Source organism: Uloborus diversus, chromosome 8 (assembly GCF_026930045.1).
Source record: "Uloborus diversus isolate 005 chromosome 8, Udiv.v.3.1, whole genome shotgun sequence".
In the NCBI taxonomy this organism is placed as follows: domain Eukaryota; kingdom Metazoa; phylum Arthropoda; class Arachnida; order Araneae; family Uloboridae; genus Uloborus; species Uloborus diversus.
In genome coordinates this window covers 27822847-27847093 of record NC_072738.1, presented here as the reverse complement: position 1 = coordinate 27847093, position 24247 = coordinate 27822847, and the positions used below count along the sequence as shown (strand labels likewise).

Genomic DNA, 24247 nt, shown 5'->3' with positions numbered 1-24247 from the left:
ACTTTTTCTGTATCAAAATGTTTCAATCGTGTTCCTATTATGTGCTGGGAGTTTGCAGATAATTATGAGCTTCGATTATTTTAGTTCATTCCTAAACTGTAGGGGAGACCGGGGTTAGTTGTTGCAATTTTTTTCAATATTTTTTACACTAAACTATTTTAATTATTTACACACGTGAAACTTTAAAATGCATCTAGATTGTTTAACATTCATAACATATTTTTTAAAAAAATTGTTAGAAACCATTACTCCAAAATATTTGGAGTAATGGTTTTTTGAACAGATGTGGATTGTAACAACTTACCCCACCACGGGGCATGTTGTTACAGTATATGGGGTTAGTTGTTACATGAGATATATTTTAGTAATGGAATGAATTTCACACATTTTCTGGTTTATTCTGTTAAATTTTAAAAATTCTTAACCACGTTAAAAATCAAAACTTTTTGGCTTTGCAGATTTCCTTCATTAATGACTTATTCTAATAAACTATCATCATCATTATCATTGTTCGCGCGAATTAAAATTTTTACAAGCATATAATTTATCAAACTTAGCACATAGGTCATGTGCCCATTTGTTACAATTACGAAATTGAAGCCGTTTAGTTGTTTTTTTTTAAATTCTGAATACGGTTTAGAGCACTTTATGCAGAACCAGTCTCATCATCTTCAGCCGATGGACGTATTGTTTGGAAGCACCTTTTGCTTTTTTTTTTTTGCCTTTGTATATGTTGATTTCTTCTCTGTTAGACCCAATTTCCTTTTTACACATTTTTGTTTCCCCGCTTCGGCTTGCAAAACATTTTTTACTGGTGTATCTGTTAAAGTGGCGCTGACCTATGGTTTCCGCTTGCGAACCGTCTTCACTTCTGCACTGCCACCTGCAATCATTGTTGTAATTATTATGATTATTTATTCAATCATATATATTAACAATAGATTAAATCATAGAATTAAAGAGATCAGAATTATTATTATTATTATTATTATTATTATTATTATTACTATCGTCATGCAACTACAGTACTTTATATGAATTAAATCATGCAATGAAACAGATCAGAAATACTACTTACCACCACTAGCATTTTTCATCTTACTGCGGAATCTCTATAGTGTCATGAAATTCATCGGCTGCCTTTCGTAATGAACTACTTGCAATTACTTCTTGCCGCATCCAGGTATGTTTCTTTAGGGGTTTTGTCCCTGTCCGTCTTGTTTTTGAAGTCCCCCGCCATATCACATTCAAAAAGAAAACATAATATTAAATTAAAACTTGCATGGGGAAAGTTGTTACTTGTAACAACTAACCCCAACAAAATTGTAACAACTTGCCCCATGCGATGCCACTTTAGTTCTTGGCACATATTACTGGTATTATATCTTCGTACAAATCTTTTAAATATGTTAGCACTTGCCTAAAAATGTAGGCTTTCACGTGGTATAGAAATAAATTCGTTATCTGCAACGACTTTGTCACAAATAGAAAAATAACAGCGGAAAGAAAAATTACTTTCAGACTCAAAAAACCGTTTTCCTTGAGCACTCTCCATGCTACTGACCTCAAGCACTCCAGTGATTGTCAGGGAACGCAGATGGGTGAGTGCTATCATCTATTGCAAGGAAAGTCAGTTTCTCCTTTCTGTTATTTTTAAATTAGAATGTAACAACTTACTCCAAGTAATAACTAACCCCGGTCTCCCCTACCAATTTAGTTGCCTCAGGATGATTTCCCAGTTTCCCGTCAACCTTTAATGCCAAGAGCAGATTCAGGGGAGGGTCAAAGAGTCAGCTGACGCTCCTGTGACAAGAATTTCTTAATGACTATTAGAAAACTTAAAATTTTAAATCCGGAAAAATAGTACATGTAATCAATGGTAACTATTTTTTGCTCCGTTCTGCAAAGTATTTCTACTCAGAGCTTCATAATTTAAAGGATTGACTGATGGATTCGTTTATTAACATGATGGCAACAGGTGGCGCCACTGAAAAATTAGGGGAGGGGGGATTTGAAAGTGTTTTGATCTCATTTTGGGAGTAGGGGTCCGTGAATATGCGGTGGATATGATAGGTGATGGGGATGAGCTCCTTGAATATGATGGGCGCCATCACCCTTGAGGGGACGGACACCCATGGTTAGTATAGCAAGCTGACCATTGAAACTTGACCCGCCTCCCTTTCTTAAACTTCTGGATCCGCCCCTGTTTGATGCGCCTAATACCTCCAACTACAAACCATCAAAATGCTTTGATGGTGTAAGCTTGTACGGGTGCCGACAGAAGATCTGTTGTACTTTCGGTTGTGGAGCCCTCTCTGTCCGGCACTGTTACCAGATTCATAAATGTCACGGAAAAACATCGGGCATTTCACTGATTTTCACAATTTCCTGTGAAAAACCAAGTATTTTTGTCGAAAAGGTTCCTGACATGCTACAAATTGCACGAATGCAGATTTTTCACCGTCGTGAAAAATATGTTCAGATCCCAGTTTAAAGATTAACTGAGTTTATTTATTAGATTTACCGCCTTCAGTTCGGCTATGATCTGTCAGGGAGAAATGAATTTAGTTCTCGAAATAAGAATTGTGGATAAGTAAGGTGCTTATCTGCAGTTCTGTCGTAGCTTTTGACATGGTTGTGAGAATGCTTTAGGTGCATTCCTAGTAAATCGCGACGGCGCCCAGCTATTACTATAGAGCTACCAAAGTTTTTTCTAAAAGCTCGTTGTTTGTTCCGGAAACATGGCTGTATTAACCGGGAAGTTTTCTGACTTCTTGAGAAAGATACTCACTTTTAGATGAAAACGTTTCTGTTTTATTAAACTCATCTAGTGTCTCGGATGCTTCTTTTTTAATGTTATTTTACAAAAAACTAAAGTCATATCGTTCACCAGAGCTTGAAACAAATTGCAACATTGACACAGCCAAAGGTTCCAAATATGTTGGCTGAGTTAATATGTTAACTAACCACGTTGTTGAAATTTTTATTGATAACTTTGGCAGTCATGTATCACATGAGGTCCAAATTTTGAGTAATTAAATTGTTTCTTGTTTTTAGAAGTAAATATTCATTTTTAAGGCAACTGACTAAACTCTTTGAAAACTAAATTGGCAGCCTTGTGATTTACATTCTAGCGCAGCCAGAGTTTTCTTTTGGAAAGGAAGGGAGGGGGTGAGAGGAGGGGGTGCAACATATCCCTTACCTGTTATACGTCATTACGTCCCTGATTTAAATTTATACTAAAAACTTGTTGCAAATACTACGTGTCCTTCTCGTTTGAAATACATAATTTGAGCTGAATTGTATTTCATTGAAAGACAACACTATGAACATTTAGGAAAATAACCTGAACCACAATCTTATAGCAAGCCCGAACCGCTTCTTAAAAGCTGAGAATCTGATAGGAAAAAAAAATATTTCTCTTAATAATAACATAGCATTTTATACGCATTCAAATTAAACACCCCAGTTACAATTCGGACATTGAATTGAATCAAGAACTCTGAACATATTATAGTCACCAGAAAATCTGAGGCTTTTAATTTTTGTTAAAAAAAAAAGAAAAGAAAAGAAAAAAAAGAAACCTTAGGCGTGGAATAAGCAAACATTCAAATTGAGGTCATTTCAGAAAATTATGATAAATTCTACACACAGAACTAAATAAACTGATATTTTTATTATTGATAAATACTTATCAATAACTTGAGTCTTAAAAAAATAACACGTACATGTTTGATTCATATTGCATCCTCATTATACTTATATAATTCTTAATAAATACATCAAAAGCGGAAAGTTTTCATGCAAATAAATTGTTATTCATTAACACTTTACACATCAAATTACGTCAATGTTCCTACTGACGTCATTCAGTTACGTAACACCCACGTCACTGGAGGATTTGAAATTCATTGGACACATCAGATCTTCCCTGCAGACATGCTTACAAACCATTCACTAAACGACAGAGCAATGAACGGATTAAATTAGCTCTCTAGGAAAAATAAAACCAAGTGGAAAACGCACAGCACGGAAATTAAGCCAATTAAAAATGAAGATGTACATTGAGAGTGCAACAGTTGACATTGCGGCCTGAAATTCCATTCACCACCTGTTGATATTACCTGAGCACGGTTGCCAGGAGCAACCAGAGTATCTCATCTTTGTCATCGTTCGAAACATCCCCCGCTCGAAGGAATTTCCTCCCTGTTTGTAAGACAGGTGCTTTCGATTTGAAAGCGTGGGACGGTATTATAAACATTGTTTCTACAGAAGTAAGTCTCTGGAACCATCGATTCAATAATCCTTGCTCTCTTGAAATTTAGTGCTTCAGGCGGAAAATTTTGTTTGCTGCTCTTCGTGAATTGTTTTCGCTACAAATCAGGTGTTTTATTTTATGAATTTTTTTAAGAATAAATTTCTAAGTTCACTTGCTTCATGGTTGATTCTTTTCAGTCATGAGTGGACAAAAATTCAGAAGATTTTTAAAGTGCGGGCGAACAAAAGTTGGTTAGCAAATTTATGGTAGCATTGATAATTATGGGTAAATATCACGTCACTTTATATTTTAAAACATATTTTACTTTTGAACTCACCTTCTCTTGAAATTTAGTGCTTCAGGCGAAAAATTTTGTATGCTGCTTTTCGTGAATTGTTTTCGCCACAAATCAGGTATTTTATTTCATGAAATTCATAAGGTATAAATTTCTAAGTTCACTTGCTTCACGGCTGATTCTTTTCAGTCATGATTGGATAAATATTCAGCAGATTTTTAAAGTACTGGGGAACAAAACTGTATTAATTTATGGTATCATTGATACTTATGGGTAAATATTGCGTCACTTTATAATTTGAAAAATATTTTAATTTTAAACCCTCGCGCACTTTAAATTTACCACTTTAGGGGAGGTTTTTGTTAGAAAAGTTTGTTAGGGTTTCGCAGCAAACCATTTCTTAGTTCACTTGCTCCATGGCGATTTTTTCAGTCATGAATGAGAAGAAAAAAAAAACAGAAGAGTTTCCCTGTGATGGGAACTAAAATTGTAGTAATTAATAAAAACTTTGATACATATGGATTAATATTGCGCCCCTTATTTTTTAAAAAAAACTTTGCTTTTAAACCCTCACTCTCTCGAAATTTAATGCTTTAGGGGAAAGTTTTGCTAGGTTCTCTTCTAAACACTTTTCATAGAAAATCAGTTGCTTTATTTTAGTACATTCTTGCAGTCCTCTGATGCAACAAACGTGTTGTCAGGTAATAGAAGCGTGTCCCGACATGCGGGAGAAATGCGTTCCAAACTAATCGCGATGGTCGATTTTTTGCGTTTTGGAAAAGTTTACAATTGTACTGCAAGCACACCAAATTCTTTAGGCACTTATAAACACCCCTAAAATTCCTTTCAAGCATTCTTCTACTTTTCATTGCAGTTTCCAACACCAAGAACTGAACTTTTACCGTATTTGAAAATTATAAAAGCTGAGTTACTCGATATAAAATACCCTAAGATGCAAAAAACGAATGATCAATAGGGCGAAAAACAGAAAATGTTATAATAAACGAGCTGATGTGGGCATCACATGACTTCTTTTTACTCCAATTTTATGTCATTTTCCTATTATTGGCAATTTTAATGTGAGACAAAAAATTACTCTCTAAATATCACCAACAGTGGTAAAAGAAACCAGATTAAAAAAATAAAATCTTCGACTTTGTTGCCAAGTTGGCGACAAAACTTGGCGACCAAAAAATTGGCGATAATTCGCCAAGTGTCCGCCAAATTGTAACACCACTTGAGTTTACATCGAAATGAACAATGATTTCCCCCCAAAAAGGGGCAAAAGACCCCTTTAGAAACACCCGAATGCAACCAAAAGAGGAGGTGCACAACTAGACCCCACTAGGAGTCTACGTACCAAATTTCGACTTTCTATGACACACCGTTCATGAGTTATACGACATATATACACACATACACACATACGCATACGTATATACAGACGGCATGAGAAAATTTATTGTAATTAACTCGGAAATCGTCAAAATGGATATTTCGGGCGTCTATACGTTCTTAGGTATATATGCACGTGTGGTCAGGTCGAAAAAAAAAACTCAACATTAATTCGGGGGTGAGCAAAATGAAAATTAAGGTCGATTTTTGAGTGAAAATTTTTTTGCGAATACAATACTTCCTTTTTTGTAAAAGGAAGTAATAAAAATGCTGCAGAAAAAAACTGTACAGTAGCTACAGTGATAATATTTATGAGGTAAAAAATGAAGATGGTAATGATTTATGCTCCATGATCAGATTGTTATTCTTCTCTGATACATTTTTAAATACCGTTGCTTCTCCTTTTCTTTTATAATGTTTCCATTTATGACAACAGCCCCAATTCTTGACCTCTATAACCCACAATCCAAGAATAGCTTCCATTTTCATAATATTTACTTTGCTTAGCCATTACTCTGGAAACTTCAATACTGAACCTAAATTCTGAACTCACACTTATTGTCATGCTACCGTTGACGTTTTGTAGTTATTCAAGCACATCGAGCATCTTAACCTTTTTTTTTTTTTTTTTTTTGTCAGAAACTTTCTTTTTCTTCCCATCTTTAGAAACTTTGGATGAAACAGCGCCCATAGGTGCTATTATATTTTATCAGCTTTAATATTTGCACGAAAAAAAAAAAAGAAAGAAGCTGAGTGGTTATTTACGCATTGTGGGAACTTGCGCTGTCACTGACGCTAAACGGATGTAATAACATTCACGAAATCAATAATTACTAGTCAATAACGAAGCTGATACTTCCTTCCAAAAAAAAAAAAAAAGATTCGTGTTGTGGTCGAGGAATTCGCATCAGCTCTAAAATTCGTTACTGGTAAAAAAATTCGCGTTATAGCCATTTCGCGTTGGTCGAATCGCGTTGTAGCGGGAGTCGACTGTAGGTTCTTTCACACACGTATTGATTTTTCAATTTCCTAGAACTGCCAACAGATAAAAATTTTGTATGACTGAGTTTTCTCTCCTTTTCTTCAAACAATGAAATCTGAACCAATCTTTTGAATGAAGGCTTTGAATGGTATTTAAAACATACTTAAAAAGTTTTTAACTACAGTTCTGTGAATCTAACTTTTAAGCACCAAACGAATTGCAACATGCATAGAAAAAATCGGTCTCTCGATTGGTACTAATATTTTAAATATGCAACAAAGATTTCACAACCAAAACTGCACCAACAAAGTCCTACGAATAGGAAAGCTGATTAAAAACTCTCGATCCGAAGACCTTCCGAAGAAAAGAAATACCTGTAGTTACCAAATTTCTAATTCCTCTATTTTAAATAACTTTCAAGACAAATTAATTTCCACAAACCGTGATTCTGAGCAGAAAATAATTAAAAATATTTTTTTTAAGAAAAAAACAATTTCCATTAATAGCTATCTGGGGGGGGGGATTTAATTAGCATGATAATGAATTTAACTATCAGACAAACTATTACGTCGTTATGTCATTATAATCTAATGCAATTAAACTTCCTGCTTGCACAAAGGTAATTCTGAAATCAACTGAAGTATTTTTCAAAAATGATAATTGAACTATATTCTAAAGTCGTATTCAAGCTTAACTATTCAATTATAATGAAATTCTACATAATGTGTTTAAAGGGCATTTATTTATTTGTTTGAAAGGCATACCAGACAGAGCAATATTGTTTAACACCGGTTTAACTCGATAAAAAAATTGTTTGTGTTGCAGAGATAACTATGAGGTATTTATTCCAAAATAGAAATAATGAAACAAACTTTAATTTATATGTAGAACGTTGTTACAATCAGTATAAACTAAAGAATATAGCTGTAGTAATAAAATACGAACAAATTCTCCGAACAAAAACTAATCAGCTATGTACCAAGCGCTATTAGTTAAGTACATTTTTACCCCGGGAAATCAAAGTTAAAATTCGATTAAATTAAAAACGTTTATGGATCTTCAGGCTTTTTTTTTTTTTTTTTTTTGAAGCCTTTGAATTTAAATACAATAAACATTTTCAAAAACTTCAGGGTGAGGAAAAGAATATAAACTCCAAATGTACCATAAAAAAAAGAAAGAAACACACACACACATAAAATATGAACTTTTGAGAAAATGGTGCCAGGTAAGTAAAAAAAAACGATTTTTATAGTGGTTATTTTTAGCCACAAATATACAGAAAACCATATTTGCTTACACAAGTAATTTTTCGCGTTATACAGTGTAATCAAAATACAGACGTAAAACTTAACATCTTCATATATATCACAGTAAATGATCGAGTAACGCTCCTGACGTCATCAACAATGAAACTCGCGCAACGACATGATAATTTGATAATAATTCTTAGCTATGTTTAAAATGCAGGGAAAGGCTTTATTGTGACAAGACTGAACTGTTTCAGGTATCTTAACTCTTTTACTATTAAGGCTCAATTTAGGAGAATGAAGATTCGACAAAGGTGGTCAACAATGAACGCTACCTACTAGAGTTTGGGGTTAATCTACTGGAGTTAGGGTTAAAATTTTAACTATCAAAATATCACGAAGCAGGCAATGGCATCGATTAAATGTTGAAGCAATTTTCACCCGTCATACCTTGACGGGCGGTTTTCTAGGAATCAGAATAATACTGATATTTCATTGCTCACAAATTTATGAATTCAGACTTTTTACTGTATAAGAAAGTAGCGTTCTGACAAAATATCACTTACGGCTATGAATAAACGGAGCTAAAGTATTCACCACAACTTCCATAAAATCCAGAACGGTACAAATCAAAATGAAGCAGCATACGCTCTTCAATATGAGCAAAAATGATTAAAATCAATTCTCTCCTTCAATTTCACATCGAAACATAACAGCAGAACCCGTCCTTTAAACTAATAATAAAACAGTAACTGACCAAAATGGCTCAAATCAGTCTTAATGAAAGCTCTAACTACCTATTTAAATATTTATTGTCCTAGATTTCTTGGAATTTGGATCCTCCCCGTCTTCGCCAACCATTAAATTCAGTTACGCGTTTTCCATCCAGACATTAATGATCATTTAGAAGCGCGTCGCCATTTTTCTTTTCCCTAATACGAAATTCAGGCTGGACATAAAAGCATTTCGCCATTTTATAAATACGTAGCCCTGCTTCTTGATTGCTTCCACTTTCTCCGCAGAATAACAGTCACAGTTAACGTTCACAGTTACTAATACTTTTTGCCCTTATTCCAAGAACCTGTTAGTTTTATGAGTTTATCTAGATTTTATTGCGTTTCATTTTGCCTAGCAGGTTAGCGATCCTCAGATGGTTGCCAGATTTCGTTACTCTTGCGATAACGATCATTACTTTGATGGAATGACAGAAGAGGAGATTTCCATTTACTTATGAAATGAGTAATTCTTATTTGCGAGAACATTTTTTTTTTTCATGTAGAATAGTTTGAAATCAGCTTGGAGTTTATTACGTACGGGTCATTCTTCAAAGAGTGTAACTTTTCTGTCACATGGCTTTTACAGCAAAACTTTTGAGGAACAATTCGTTGAACAATGACTTTTAATTTCATCAAAAATATATCTATTTACATTTGCCAACAATTTTTTAATAATACTTTTTATTTTGGTATATTTTTGGTTCACAATATGTGAATTCTCACCTCCGTGGCGTGTCACGCACCTGGTGTGACTGTTCATGTTGCTTAATGACTTGTTTAATTAAAAGTATATATACTTAATTATTTATTATTCCTTTCACAAGTGTGTCAAATACTAATTGTTTAAGTATATTTAATTTTTTAATATTGTGTTTTAGTTTGTTTTAGTAGGACAAGGAGTCATGTCATACAATAAATTCTCACCTCCGTTACCTAAATACAAAACGCCATTTCTCATTAACACGTGGCAATAATGACATCAAATTTTATTTTCCATGATACAAGGGCGCCCCCTTGTTTGTCTCAGCCATAGTTGAAGTTGTGAGATTTTTGTCGAAGAGCAAGAAGATAGATTTTGCTTTAAAAACTTAGTGTGGTTCTTCTGGCTTCTTACCTCCGTGAACTTGAAGTTCAGAGATATATATTAATGTAAAAAAAGAAGTGAACATGTTTTTATATGCTTAACATATGCAGATTATAGCAATACCGATAAAACATTCCCTGAAAAATATATCTATTAGGCCTTTATTAATGGAAAATTCCTCACCTCCGTGAAAATGTCATTATTTCTGAGGTGAAAATAAATGATGGAGAGGAAATACATCAATAATATGCAATCTACCAAAATGATAAATTGCCAGTATATCCTCAAATTTACTAAATACTGTTTTTAACACACATTTGAAACGATTAAATAAGCCGTACTTTAATTAAGAGAACTTAGTATTATATTCCCACTAATCATTAAATAGCTGATTGTTTGCACCTCAATTAACAAAATTACTAATTTGATATCAAATTGGTCTCGATTTTTAAATATTAAAAGTTCTTTCATTTTTTTGTTTTCTATTTCCGTGAACAAGGCATTTTATTATATTTTTTATTAATGAGTAAAATAAATGGAACTAGCTGGACCATTGTTTATAATTACTTCTAGCAGGTAACACCTTCATGAAAGAATGAAAAAAAAAAGAAAACAAAAGGTTTCAAAATGGAAAAATATTTGCATTCAAAAGTTACGTTTTCTGGAGAACGACCTGCACTAGAAAATCACCCGTCAAGATATGACGGGTGAAAATTGCTTTTACATTTGAAATAAGTTTGTTTGGTGATATTTTGATACTTGAAATTTAAACCTAACTCCTATGGATTAACCCAAAACTCCAGTAGATAGCGTTCATTGTTGACCACTTTTTCGTTTCTTCATTCCCCTAAAATGAGTCTTACCAGTAAAACAGTTAAGTGACCAGATCCAGTTCAGCCTTGTCGAAATAAAGCCTTTCCCTGCATGTCAAATGTTACTAAAACATATTATCAAATTGTCATGTCGTGGCGCGAGTTTCATTGCTGATGACGTCAAGAGCGCTACTCGCTCATTGACTATTATTAAAGTCGCTACATAAATGACCGACGCAACATCTTAAGTTTAGCCATTTGGGATCGGATTTGTCATTGTTGTGCGGCTAGGGTTACCATAGCAAAGTTTTGGGTTCTGCCAAATTGGTCTAACATAGTATTTTATTTAATAAACAATTCAGTTGCTGCATCAGTATTTATTCAACTTTGTAAAGCGGGGTGTTTAAGCGTTGTATTAAACAGAAAATGATATCTTTCGTTACTAGAGCTCTATATCTACATCGTTTGTGGAAAAAGGTTGAACTTAAATACTGTTAAAGTGAGGTTTGAGCAACATAGGGTAGGCGCACCAATTGTGTCCACCTTTAAGCCAAAAGAAAGTTCTAAGGGATCCAGTTCCTCTTGAAGACACACAATAGCATTTAAATATATGTCTTTTTTTTCCCCAGAATTAAAACCTCTTTAACATAAATACGAGGCGTATTTTAAAAGTAAGTTCCGTTTTGATATAAAAAAAGAACGAGTACAGATAGAGCATAGAAATTTATTGCACAAAAATCTACCATCCTTACGCTATTTTTTGACATTGCTCCCGTGATTTTCCAAACATTTGTCATAGCGTGGTACAGGTTTTTGTATACCTATTCATAGAAAATTGCCGCCTGTGTAGTCAGCCATGGGATAACATGTTGTCTGAGCTCATTATTACTGTTGTGCCACAGACCACCTTGAGAAGACTTTCGATGCCGAAACAAATGAAAGATGCTGCGAGCGAGGTGAGGGCAGACCAGAGGATGTTCAAAAACGCCCCAGCCAAAGCCCTGTAAGAGTCCTCATGGTTGACTAAACGGGCGGTAACTTTGTACGAATAGGTATACAAAAACCTGTACCACGCTATGACAAATGCTTGGAAAATCACGGGAGCAATGTCGAAAAATAGCGTAAGGGTGGTAGATTTTTGTGCACTAAATTACTTAGCTCTATCTGTACTCGTTCCTTTTTTATATAAAAACGGAACTTACTTTAAAAACACGCCTCGTATAAACTCATAAGAAATTAAATAAAGAAAAAGAACGGAAATCAAATCAGCTAAAAAAAAAGTAATTTTCACCAGTTGGTGCCACCTATGAGCTGTTGTGGCCACCTAATGTTCCAGTTGTGGCCATACTGTAAAAAAAAAACTCCGAAACGTTACTGAATATTTCCGTGTAATGCTTCGGGATTTTAATGGTTTTTATCCACTTCCTGGAAAAATCAAGTATCATTGTCAAAAGGTTTCCTGAATTGCTTTGAGTTGCACAAATGAAGACTCCTCACTGCTGTGAAAAATATTTTTAGTTCCCAGTTCAGAGATTAACTGAGCGTATTTATAAAGCGTATCGGCTTAAGCTAAATTGCGGCTTGTTCATGCTGATTAAGCTCCCAAAGGGAGAAAGAGGTATGGACTACATTGCTTTGCAAGAATCGTGGGCGAGTAAAATTCTGGTTAATTTGAAGCAGTTTTGTCTTAGCGTGGGCTATTTTTGCAGTACTGCTGATGAAACTTTCGTAATAAATCAGGAAGGAGATAAACTATTATACCTATTGAAGTTTATCCTTAAGTACCAGAGACACAATTAGCTTCAGACGGGAAGATTTCTGATTTTTTTCAAGGGCTTTCGGGATAATTTGTGGAAGATTACTGAATATAGCAGAAAAACGTTCCGGACCATTGCAAGGTATGTAAGTGGCAGAAATTGGTCCCATCAGCTGCCAATTTTTTTTCCAGGAACGTTTCTGAATCGTTTTTACAGTGCAGTAAAAAATTTTTTGCCTAAGAATTAAACTCTAAGTTCAATATTACAATGTAAAAACGATTCAGAAACGTTCCTGGAAAATAATGGGCAGCTGATGTGCCCAATTTTGGTCAGTAACATATCTTGAGAAAATCAGGAACGTTTTCCGCTAAAATTCAGAAACCTTCTTGAAATGATTCTGGAAGCCTCCTGAAAAATTCAGAAAGCTTCCCGTTTAAAGCCAGTCGAGTTTCTAGAACTATAGAGTAAACTTAAATAGTTATAATATAATTGCTTGGCACCTTCCTGGTTTAACATGGAAGTTTCAAAAGCAGTATGCCATACATGGCCTAAAACTATAGCAGAACTGCAAGCAAGTATCAGGGCCTTCACCCGCCTGCAATTCTTGTAAGCCTACATAGCCCACGGACTTATTCGCTTCCAAATGGAAGTACAATCGGCTAAGTCGATCTACAATCGAACTGAAGCTGATACAGTTTATAAATCCTCTCAGCTGATCTTTAAACTGGGAGCTATAGTTATTCTTCACAATAGTGAAAAATCTGCATTCGCGCACTTGTAGCAATTGAGGAAAATTTTTGACAATGATACTTGATTTTTCCAAGAAGTGGATAAAAACCATTGAAATCCCGAAACGTTACATGGAAATACTCTTTAACGTTTTGGATTTTTTTTTTACAGTGTAGACATAAAATTACAGAAAACATGTAATAAAAGAATAGCAATATTTTTTGGATGCTTATTCATTTTAATAAATATGAATCAGTAGTAGTAATGGAATAGTTAACGGTAAATAAATATTTTTCAATAATAAGAAAATAATACTTGTCCAACCTTTCTTTGTAGCTTTAGGTTGTCTGTAACTGCATGACATCATCCGCAGTTCCTCACAATCTTTTCTTTACCTTTTTCACCCTAAGGGACCACTTTTCAGCATAACACTCACATCATAATTAGAAGCCTTTATTTCAGCAACTATTACACCAAAAAAAAAACTTATTTTCATACTAAACAATAAGACATTCACCGATTAAAGTAAGTTTACCAATACTGTCCCAGCTGATTCAATTAAATCACTAGTTAAAGCATCAGTATCTTCTCTGTCTTTTTCTGGTATTATTTTTAGTAGAGTCTACTTCTTAATTGCTTTATTTTCAAATTTTCCGTCACATACTAAATTTCCTCCGTAAAATATGAATTAATCCTCCACTGTACGACATTTTCAACTCAGTGAGAAATTAAGTATGAAACATTTTTTTCTGTTAAAAAGTATTTTTTGCTTTTTTGAAAGACATTATTTAACGAATATTATACAAAAAGTTTTTTAAATTGGTCAAGAAATCTGAACACGTTCGAAGCTTTTCGTTGAAAAACTATGTTTATGAGCACTATAATTACATATTTAAATATATTTTAAATAAAAATAATCAATTAAATGCATTTTTAAACAATAGTTTCCAAAACGTTCATAAACAAATGTGATTATTTTGTACGAAAATGTCCAAAAACTTCAAAAATGCAGTAAAAAGGCCCAATTAAAAAATCTTATTGTTTTTCACTTAGTGAATGTTTATTTGAAAATATGTTGAATATAAAAAATTTTAAAGCTTACTGAAGCAGCTTTTGCAACGTTATTGAAAAATTTACTACAAGTATTGTAAGAATAGACTATAAACAAAAACAACGTGCCATTATAATTAACATTTTGGTATATCTCTTAGCAACCAGTATTAAGTCGAAGTCTGAAAAGTGTTACAAAAATAAAAGATTTTAATAGTCACCTAATTTAGCAGAAACTCATTTCGAAAAAATGCATCTTTAGTTTAAACCTTCATATTCTAGCGATATATTATACACAAAAAAGGTGTCAAAAATGGAACGAGAATACTTTGAGTTCTCACTTTTGAAAGCGTGCATATGTCCTTAAAAAAATCATTTCAAAAAATGCATTTTGATTTCAAGTTTTCTTATTATTACAACTTATTATACTCATACAAAAGTCAATATCTCCGTTTCTGATAGAACGTAGACAAAAATTAATCGGTTTATTAAAGCTAAAAAAAAGATTCCTCTAATAAATTTATCGAAACAAAAATGTGTCGTTGGTTCCATTTTAAAGTTTTTAGACATTTAATCGAAAAAAGAAAAAGAAAATCATAGATGTAGATGCACTATGAGTCTTACTATTTCAATACAGTTTAAATTGGTTAAAGTGACAACTGTGCTACAACGTCAAAAAGTTTCTTTCCTTTCATTGGCCATAAAGCAGAAATAATGATGGTTTATATTAGCATTTGGACTATACAATTCTAAACTTTATACATTTGAGAAAGGAATTGTGTTTCCCTCGATAACGTTGCAATAGATTTTCACAGTATACTTAAAATATTTTGCATGGCCACTACTGGAACAATATGTAATCTATTTGTGGCCATAACTATAGCCAAAACTAGCAAAATATACGGCTCCGTGATTCAATTTTGGACAGACTAATTTTTGCAGGTAAGTTACAAAATAAAGAAAAGTAAGGCACTCACATTAAAACTTTATCTTAGCTTGATAAGAAAAACTTTACAATAGCTTAAAATATACAAAACTATTGCTGCTGTAAGTAGATTAAGAAGAAACTCTCTTAATAAACAGTAACAAATTCACCAATCCTCGCCCAAGTGCATCCTGCATCTAGACAGAGGAAACGTTCTGGACCTCTCACAGCGAAAGTTTTGAGAAATGCTACTCAGATTATAAAACAAACTTTAAGATTAGTTTAAGATTAGTTCAATATTCTTATTATTTCTGGTTTGAATATGAAACTGGCCACCGCTGATACAGTGGCCACAACTAATGCACCAACCCTACTGCACATACTACACTTCATATTGTTGATTCATTTTAAATATCATTTTATAAAAAAAAAGTAATTAGCTGCAATAGTTTAAATGTTATTCAGAATACATGGAGCAATCATCAAACAAGAAAAACGATAAATTAAAAATTCAAAACAGTTATAATGAGTATTGAACCATTACTAGTTTATGAACATACGTTATTATTTTCCTACCAGTCCTATTTATTATACCATACCAACAAATACAATTTAACAACTACCGGTGTTATGTGTTCAAACTCTTGACCCTTTCCGGTGAGTCTCTCTTGCAATGTGCGAAGGAGATTAAAACAGCAAACAAAGCCAGCACGTTTTAGGTTCAAGGACGATCGTTGTCTTTTAAATGAGGGTGTTCGAAAAGTCTTTGACACATTTTATAAATTCATAGAAAAGTAATCACGCACGCAATTGAGGCAGTGAAAAGCAAAGGGATGTAAGTGGACATTTTCAAGTTTTGAGTGAAACGCGTTCGAAGAAGGGATGTGTCGTTCGTTCATGAACGAACGGGTCAAAAAGAACGAGTTCTTAAAATGAACGAATCCGTTCATTTACGTAAAAAGTGAACGACCGTTATTTTGAACGCGGAGCAGTTTGGAACATTGTATTGATGCACTCGTGATAAAATCGCTTTTTTTTCATACGCTTTTATTAGCTTCAAACTGTATGTTTGTGAGTAACTCTCCTTTGGACTAAGAGCTAGTGGCTTGTTACTATTAGCAAATTCCACCACTTTATAAGCGTTCGTAGCCGATCGGTCTAAGGCGCAGGTCTTCGCTGACGGCCACCTCCAGGAATCATTTTGCGTGCGTTCTAATCCCGTATACACCGAAATTAAATTTATAATCTTGCAACTCAATGTTCGCCAACTTCTTGTGATCGGATTCTTTTAAAATTTGCAATGCAACCTCAGACCCGATGACAATGCAATATTCTATAATCAAATTAATTTATTAACGATAAGTTATAAGTTTATTCTAATAATTACGCTTTTATTAGCTTAACTTGTATGTTTGTGGGCCCAACTTTCCTTTGGACAAATAACCAGTGGCTTATTAGAATTACTTACAACGTAAAAATCAGAGCTGAGGAGTGTAACAATGCTTGCACAAGAATTTACCAGAAAGCGTTCAAAATGTCTGATGCAAATAATACAAGAGAATACTAAGATACATTCCCTTATAAAAATCGAACACACGCACAAAGATTTCATTTGAGAGTTACAAGTGTTAGCAATATTTAGTATCTAAATCTTATTTGAAAAAAAAAACAGCAATAAGGACTTTATATTTTTCAGAAATAAACAAAATGAATTAAAAAGTAAAAACTAAAATAATAGTTTAAAAAACTAAAAAAACACGCTTTAGTAGCAAAATGAACTAAAAAGTTAAAAATAATCTTTGGATGACAAGTATATAAAGTAATTGACCAAAAACTTAATTTTACTGTAATAGAAAAAAGCGTGGGGGGGGGGGGGGCTTCTTATCAGTTGTCTTAAATTTCTTCCACTTGTTATCCATGCAAAAATGTAACTAGGCAGACCCACGTTTTTTTTTATTAAAGTGAAATTAAGTGTTTGGTCAGTTACTTAGATACTTGTCATCCAAAGATTCTTTTTAACTTTTTAGTTCATTTTGCTACTAAAGCGTGTTTTTTTAGTTTTTTAAAATATTATTTAAATTACATTCTTCTTCAAATTTTTAACTCACAATCAATCTCAATTTCGAACCTTTTCACTTTCTGCTTTCTTCATTACTTTTCTTCAACCGTTGCGGCTCATTAGCAATTTTACAATGTGTCCATTAAAAGTAATGTTTTGTGTAACTTTTTTGGGCTAATAACAAAATATTTGGACTTTCCACTTCCTCTCTTTGTCCCACGCACCTTTTAAAATCCTTCTAACGCTTTCTGTCGCTAAAGCTATTTCTCAAAATACCTATTATCACTTTTCTGGCAATCCTTTTGTCTTCTATAACATCCCTATCAACCGCGATCATTGATTTGGTTTCATTTTTAACTTGGTTGGCCACCTCCAAGTCGCTTAATCAACATTCAATATCCAGAGAATTTTAATAAAGATCATTATGGTTTAATTTTTCCTCCTTAAAAAAAGGTGTTGCGTTTTTTTTTTTCCTGTTCTCATCGGTACTGCGGAATAATTTCTTATGTTTAGTTCAGCCTTTTTTTTTTTTTTTTTGAATTAATTTATCAGATACTCCGATTGAGTTACCAATATATTTGTTGTTACGTTTTTTGCTATACATGATTGATCTGTTGGTAATACTGCATGAATATATGACAGGTGACGGCGGGGTGAGTGCGCCTAGAGTGCTTTTCCCCCTTGAGTTGGTAAGATATAGGCATTGTATCAGATGGGAAACTATTGTCATTGGTTAAATGTGAAGTGGGTTTGGTCATGGATCAGTGGGTTTGGGGGGTTTGTAAAACGAGTGAAAAAGTTCCTTGCCATATCGACAATGAATTCCGTGAGATACCTTATATGGGAGTCATTATGAGGAGAATCGTTTGAAACGTACCATGTCGTTACGTCTCAAACGATTAGTATCATGACGTTAAATATCTTTCAGGGTATTTTATTTTGAATTACTTGTAGCTTCATCATAGTATTTGTTTTAGCAGCATGTCCCCAAACAGGAATGCTGTAGACCATAGCTAGTCAGATGATGGTGGTATAAATGGCAAGTTTGTTTTTGATACTTAGTGAGTTTATCTTATTTAGAAGGCCGCGTAAAGGTACCTATTTTAATTTTTGATGGTTTATACTTGAAGGTGAGTTTCCTGTCAAGGTATACTCCTAAGTATTTACCACATTTGGAATACTTGATTATTTCATTGTCGACAGTAAGTGGTTTTGGGGCATAGTTATTCGCTCCCTTTGGGAGCTAAACTAGTCTGAGTGGGCCATAAGCGAACTACTAACGATACACTTAATATATATACGCTTAGTTAATCTTCAAACTGGGAGCTGAAAATATTTTTCAGATCAGTGAGAAGTCTGCATTCATGCAATTTGAAGCAATTCAGGAATTTTTTTAACAATGATACTTGATTTTCTCAGAAAGTGGATAAAAACCATTGACATTCTGAAACGTTACAAGGAAATATAAACGTTTCGGATTTTTTTACACTGTAAGCATAGTAAAACAAAATTCAAAGGACGCGGAAATCATTCAACGATCAAGTAAAAACACTAAGACAGTAAGGATTGCTCAAAAAAAAAAAAAAAAAAAGAAAGAAAGAAAGAAAGAATTCTGCCGTAATCTTTTTTATTAATAGTTTTCTCTTTCGTATTAAAACTTTTTAAATACTCTGTACATCTAAGAACTGCAAAACTAGAAAAATCTCCATTAGAAATTTCTTTTGCGCTGATAATCCAGGAAACAATTGTAAAAAAATTCAGATAACTTGTAATTCTATACCCTATCACCAAACAATAATTTCTGAAAGTGTTGTAATTATATTTCTTTCTCGTTGGAACAAACTACAGTAAGACGACATCTTGTTACGCTACATTCAATGATCCCTTTCGCTTAGTCTGACCTTATCAGAAATTTATTTTATAACTTTTTGGGTAACTTTTATTTCTGAAAATTCCAGCCACTTTTACCAGACTCGTGGGATTTTTATGAGATTTTAAAAGCGGCTATTTTTTATCTGGGTATTATTACGACCTATTTCTTCATCTTCTGGTAACTTCGATGTGGTTTCGGAGAATTGAGTTAAAATGAGCTCCATACCTTCTAAAATGAGAAGAAAATTGATTTATATATGTCTATTGATTTTTTGAAAATATGGTTGGTGTCTCCTTTTCTAAAGCTTATTTCTCGATTATACGAGCTGAATTAAGTTTTGTTTGAAGATAAAAGTAAAAGCTAATGTTTCTGAATTAAATTTAAAATTTCAAAATTTTGTTAGTGATTTAAAGGGAGTCAGTACCCCCTACACCGTCAATGTTAATTTGCACAGGTTCATGTACCTTTTTCTGACAATCTATTAAAGATACAGTTATGAAATCTTTTCTGTACCTTAAGTAGACTCTTTTCTCTATACTGAAGTAAAATTTTCCGGAAAAAAAAAGCTTAGTTGTTTTTTAAAAAAATTCTAATGTCACTGTATTTTTTTTTTCAAAAAATGCCATTTTGCAACACTAAGTCAGCTCTATAAAAAATATTTTTCGAATATGAGATAAATTTTACTTCAGTATATGCAGTCAGATGTATGGAATAGGTAGGAAAAATTTCAAAGCCTAACAAAATTTAGTTTCTAAGAAAAATGAACATTTAGTTTCAAATGTACCATTTCGAGATATTGCAATTTAAAGGGGAAAATCATTCCTCATCAAAATAGGTTTACATTTTTTTAAGCTTATTTTAACTTACTTCTAATATGAGCACGATCAAAAAGTTTGTATCATTAAAAAGGTATTGAAATAGAGTTCCAAAATATATAAAAATCAAAAAATCGAATTTTTGAAAGTATTTAGGGGACTGACTCCCCTTAAAGAAAGCCAATTTTTTCTAACTTTGAAGCATTTCAAAGTGTATTTAACTTCCACAGCATATTCTAGCAAAAATTTTCTAAATTCTTTAGCAAAAATCATATATATTATTTAGCAAAAATCTTCTAATTAAGTTAAACTTTATTTCAGCTCCTAGTTTTTCAAAATAATCTCTATGTAAAAAAAAACACGGAGTTTGTGTAGGACGCTTCATGTTCAGATGAAAAGATCCCCAAGTACAAAATTTTGGTCATAGGTAGGCTTTCTACACTGTAAAAAAAACTGTAAATTTTGAAGAAGTTATCCGTATTTTTTACAGAAAAAAACTGTTCGTAATAAAATACAGGATTTGTCTGTTTTTTTGAATCTGTAACCGGTTATAAGCGTTAACTGTTACCATCGCCTCACCGCGTACTTTGTTCTTCTTCGAAATTTCGCCCGCCTGTTTGGATTTTGGTTCTCGTGCTCGAGTTTTTTGATCTTATATTTATTTAAAGCGAGTAAGTCTTAAATCGTTTGCAACTTCCATTTCATTGCATCCTAATCAATATTTTATTATTATGTTTTTTTGTCATCTGTTACAGAGGCATATTCGGAAATTTACCTTTGTATACATGTATTTCGTAGTAGTATAGTAAATATTGAAATGTATTTATAAAAGTATAGTTTCATTTTTTAATCTTCATAAAATAATAAATCAGCTTGAATAAATAATAAAAATACGGAAGATTTCTGTAAAATAAACGGAAGAAAACTGGCGTCCTGGCTGACAGTTTTTTTCCGTAAATTTTACAGATTTTTTTTACAGTGTAGCCGTCCCGAGAATCTCGGTGTCCCGGCCGGTTTAATCATGTCGCGGTAAAAGAAAAATTTAATTACAGGTGACCAAAAAAAGTCTAGGACAATTACTTTGTCAGTTATAACACTGACTTAAAAAAATAATATCGGATTCGCTTGTGGGGGGTTTTACAACAAGATTAAAAAGAAACGAGCTGATGTGTGATTCACATGACTTCATTTTACTCCAATTTAATGTCATTTCCCCATTATTGACAAATCTGGTTTTAATGTGGTCAAATTAAAACCAGATTTTTTTTTAAAAAATCGCCAAATTTGTCGCCAAGTTGGTGACAAAACTTGGTAACCAAAATACTGGCGATATATCGCCAAGTGTCCGCCAAGTTATAACACCACTTGAGTTTACATCGAAATTAACAATGATTTCCCCCCCAAAAAGGGGCAAAAGACCCCTTTAGAAACACCCGAATGCAACCGAAACACCAAAAGGGAAGGTGCACAACTAGACTCCACTAAGGGTCTACGTACCAAATTTCAACTTTCTAGGACATACCGTTCTTGAGTTATGCGACATACATACGCACATACATACATACATACGCACATACATACATACATACGTACATACAGCCGTCACCAGAAAACTCGTTGTAATAAACTCGGGAAAAGTCAAAATGGATGTTTCGCTTGTCAATACGTTCTTAGGCACTTATCCACATGTGGTCGAGTTGAAAAAAAAACTCGACATTCATTCGGGGGTGAGTAAAATGGAAATTAAGGTCGATTTTTGAGTGAGTATTTTTTTGTGAATACAATACTTCCTTTTTTGTAAAAGGAAGTAAAAAAACCGTTCTTAAAAAGTCCTTGCCAATCAAAAGTAAATATAAATATTATTCAATTTTTCATTCTTCATTCAAAGTGTTTCTTCTTTCTAACAACAACTCTCTTAACAACTTTCTAACAACTCTCAACTTGTAAATATTGACATGTAAGAATCAAAATTTTTAAATTTGTCTGCTTGTGTCATTTCTTATTACCCTTGTTTTTGGTTCATCATTAGTAACCACTTATTCATAGCATTGATAATGAACTGTCCTGTAAAATACTCTAAAAGCCAGCCCCTCTAAAAGATTACTCTTTTAAATACTCGCAACGCTATGGGAGGATGCAATCCGGTGTCCTGGTTGAATATTTCGGAAATTTGTCAAGCCATAAACATAGACAGGGAACGTTAGCCCAAAGCGGCTACGTTAAATTTTATAGTAGAAAAAAAAAGCTTATGTTTAAATTATACGTATTATTAACATTCATAATTTTTTCTAGCAATAGTTGTTTATATTAAAAAAGAAATAACGTAAATTATTACTTTGAATACAAAAGTCAACAAAAAACGAACCCTCCTAAAAATTTGCTTTGCGTCTAAACGGATCCAAAACGGCTAGGGGATCTGGGAAAAGCGAGTGGTCAAATTAATGAAATCATTCAGTAAAAAAATTTTTACTTGATCGGTAACGTATCTCACAGTTTTAATAAACGATGCTTTTCAATTCGTTGAGCTCATACTCAGTTGTAGGAAGCTCAGTTATCATCAGACCTGTGTTGTATGGAGCAGAGGTAGGATCTGATTTTTTAGTTAGACTTGGCGACATGTAAACAGAATCTCAAGTAGCTTGCGATGATTTTTCTTTTTTTATTTACTGATATCTTACTTTACATACTAAACTGGTAAGAATTTAGCTAATTTGCGCAAATAAAGGCCTACAGGCCTTGTTTTAGAGCACGATTTCATCCACCTATAACCTTATATCTAAGTCATAAAATGCATATCTGCTATATGATTAATGTTATTAACTGTCACAAAATAAGAACGTAAAACCATTAAGTATTTCTTTTGAACTATTATAGAGTCATCAGAATTAAAGAAAGTCAAAAAAATGCAATGAAACCTGGAAAAAAAGTATAAAGTTAGCGTCTTACCTTAAAAACACGTGCAGTAGAGAATTGTGATAAATGCCAGTAATTAGTTGATGCGTGAAGTCTATCAGATTTTCCAAAATTTTGAGTTAGGTCACTTTGTGGCAGGTTCACAATATCTAGCAACGGTAAAACGAACTTCAAAAGCGATTTTTTTAATATTTTATTATTATTATTATTATTTGTAAACTGTATGGTATATCCAACTATATTTCTAAAAATCGAACTTTTTTCTTTTACTTTTTTCTTAGGAATGGTCTGACCACAAACTCAAATGGGATCCGGACGAATATGGCGGTGTGCGTCAACTGTACGTTCCAGCTGAGCAAATATGGCTGCCGGATATTGTTCTTTATAACAAGTGAGTGAACCTTTTTAAAGTCTCAACATACTACAAGTAAAGGCTAAGGAATGAGAGTTGCCATACAATAACTTACTGTATTTTGCTGGGGATTCTAGGTAACGTGCAATGCTTCGGCAAATAAAGTAAAGTGTTGTCAAACCTCCAGGTTTTGAATGTAACAGATGTTAACCGTGCCGTTTACACGGTCGTGGTACTGTCTGACCATGGAATGTATGGAAAGGCAAACATCCGGTTTACACACGGAAATGGACGCATCTATTAGTTTTTAGGGTTGTCCGCTTTTGCAGATGTATGTTAGCCTCTAACTTAAGCAGAGTATCATTCAAATGAGCGGAACACGCGGATCAAATATTATTTTTCCCTTCATTCAAGTAGGTTAGTCTTAACTGGACGTTTGCCAATTCCATTCAGTCCGTGGTTGAACAGTACCTTGAATTTTCAGTATTGATTATTCGTTTCCTTATAAGGATCGTTTACAAGAATTAAAAGAATAGGGTCATTACAGACCGTATGAATATCAACTACCGTAAAAGAATTGGAAATAGGAAAGCCTACACTGTAAAAAAAATTTCGAAACGTTACTGAGTATTTCCGTAGAACTATTTGGGATTTTAATGGTTTTTATCCACTTCCTGGAAAAAATTAAGCAAAATTGTCAAAAACTTTTCTGAATACCCACAAATGGCACAAATGCAGCCTTCTCACTCTTGCGAAAAATATTTTTAGCTCCCAGTTTGAAGATTAACTGAGCGAATTTATAAAGTGTATCAAGGCTGGTAACGCTCCCTAGAAAAGGACAGGCTGACTTATCAGACATTTTGGTTCCAACCTCGTTTCTAGTATTTATTAATAGATTATAATATTCGCTGGTTGCTATGTCGTA

The 24247-nt window shown here is 33.3% G+C and overlaps 1 protein-coding gene across 1 annotated transcript in view; it reads left to right on the top strand.

The window, feature by feature from the left end:
- Positions 1-23365, top strand: part of LOC129227988 (acetylcholine receptor subunit alpha-like 1) — a 294305-nt gene extending 270940 nt beyond the window's left edge. Inside the window, exon 3 of the mRNA XM_054862614.1 lies at positions 23252-23365. Coding sequence (XP_054718589.1) covers positions 23252-23365 — 114 coding nt within the window. The remainder of the gene's footprint in view (positions 1-23251) is intronic.
- The last annotated feature ends 882 nt before the right edge of the window (positions 23366-24247 follow it).